At 42.6% G+C, this 1652-nt stretch overlaps 1 protein-coding gene across 1 annotated transcript in view; it reads left to right on the forward strand.

The window, feature by feature from the left end:
• LOC107104522 (ADP-ribosylation factor-binding protein GGA3-like) overlaps positions 1-1652 on the forward strand; it is a 25044-nt gene that overhangs the window by 14899 nt on the left and 8493 nt on the right. Inside the window, exons 5-6 of the mRNA XM_015404526.1 lie at positions 384-465; positions 591-692. Coding sequence (XP_015260012.1) covers positions 384-465; positions 591-692 — 184 coding nt within the window. The remainder of the gene's footprint in view (positions 1-383; positions 466-590; positions 693-1652) is intronic.

The following is a 1652-nucleotide window of genomic DNA, read 5'->3' on the forward strand; positions in this document are numbered from 1 at the left end:
ATCGCCATGATGGATGTGATTTACACCCCTAATAATGACCCATTCCTGTCCAAAAGCTTCCTGGAGGGGAGGCGAAACGTCTTTAAACTTGGAAACAAAGTCCAGTGTTTCCTGGAACTTACCTTTTGCGGTATTTATTGTGCGGAAGTACTGCTGTATCTGTCAAAGAGTCGCTAACATGCAAAAAAGCAGACCTGAGTCATAACCTCTTTATAAGTCATTCCACGTATCAAAAATGTTTTCAGAGAAATCCTGTTTTATGTAACACCTATAAAAAAAAATGTAATTACTGAACAGAATGAAAGGTTGGGTTAATTAAAGATCTTTTTCTGTTTTCCTACACTAAACACAGACTCATAATTTAAATCTCCCTGTTTTTCTAGGAATTGTACAGCGACTGTGATAAGCTCAGACAAACGGTATTTAAACTGGCCACCGAGACGGAGGATAATGACAGCAACTTGGGTATCATTTCATGCTCTTCTTACCTTTGCTGTCAGAGCAAGACATTTTACTAAAAGTCTTTTTCTTTCCCTAATCTTTCATAATATGGACTCTTGTTTCTTTGATGTTTTTAATACACACACCAGGAGAGATCCTGCAGGCCAACGATGACCTCTCCACTGCAATGAACTCCTATAAGAAGATTGTTGAAGGCCAGACTGTCAGCGGAGACCCTGAAGTTGGACAAGGTGAAGTCTGGATTACCGTGATGTGATGCTCCGATCAGAAACATCCCGAATATCCTGCTCAGAGTTACGGTTAGATCTCACATCCGTCTGTCCGATGGATCCATCGGAAGGGTGCGGCCAGCCACCCTGCGAAGGAAACTCATTTCGGCCACTTTTATTCGCGATCTTGTCCTTTTGGTCATTACCCAGATCTCATGACCAAAGGTGAGGGTGGGAACGTAGATCGAACTGTAAATCAAGAGCTTCGCTCCCTGACTCAGCTCCGTCTTCACCACGACAGTCCGACGCCGCAACAATCTGCCTATCATTCTCACGATCCATCCGTCCCTCACTAGTGAACAAGACCCCGAAATACTTGAACTCCTCCACTTCAGACAAGGACTCTCCACTGACCTGAAGAGGAGAGTCCACCTTAGAGAACCAGGGGCGTAGCCAGAAAATTTTTATAAGGGTGGCCAGGCAATAACCAATGTTGACTGAAGGGTGGCAGAAAGTGGATAGGCGCCCACAACCTTAGGGTCAAGCCTAATATGAGAATAACTATACTTTCCTACAGCCTTTGCTAACAAATAGACGCATATATTTAAACATCCGTGCTTTCTGGATAAAAGGTATGGTGGATACTTTCAGAGACACATTATTTTCTCTTTACTCCATAAAACAAAAAAATCTAGTTCTAAAAAGAGCATGAATTCTGTGTTTATCATCTTTAATGTTAGTGTGAGACACTGATGATGTGTATTCACATTATTATTTGTTTGATTTTAAGAGAAACCGATTTTGGGTAATAATTTGTTTGACTTGTAGTTGCATACACACACCAGAAGGTGGCACATTGCTCCATGAGACGCCACAGTGAGGCCATAGGCTCTGTTTTTTCAATGCGGCAGAAGCGAGACATGGGCCATTTGTCAATATGCGTTCTTGAGCGTTCTCGTGTACTCGTGACACGTCATCAGC

Source organism: Cyprinodon variegatus, unplaced genomic scaffold (genome assembly GCF_000732505.1).
Source record: "Cyprinodon variegatus isolate N-32 unplaced genomic scaffold, C_variegatus-1.0 Scaffold1775, whole genome shotgun sequence".
NCBI classification, from domain to species: Eukaryota; Metazoa; Chordata; class Actinopteri; order Cyprinodontiformes; family Cyprinodontidae; genus Cyprinodon; species Cyprinodon variegatus.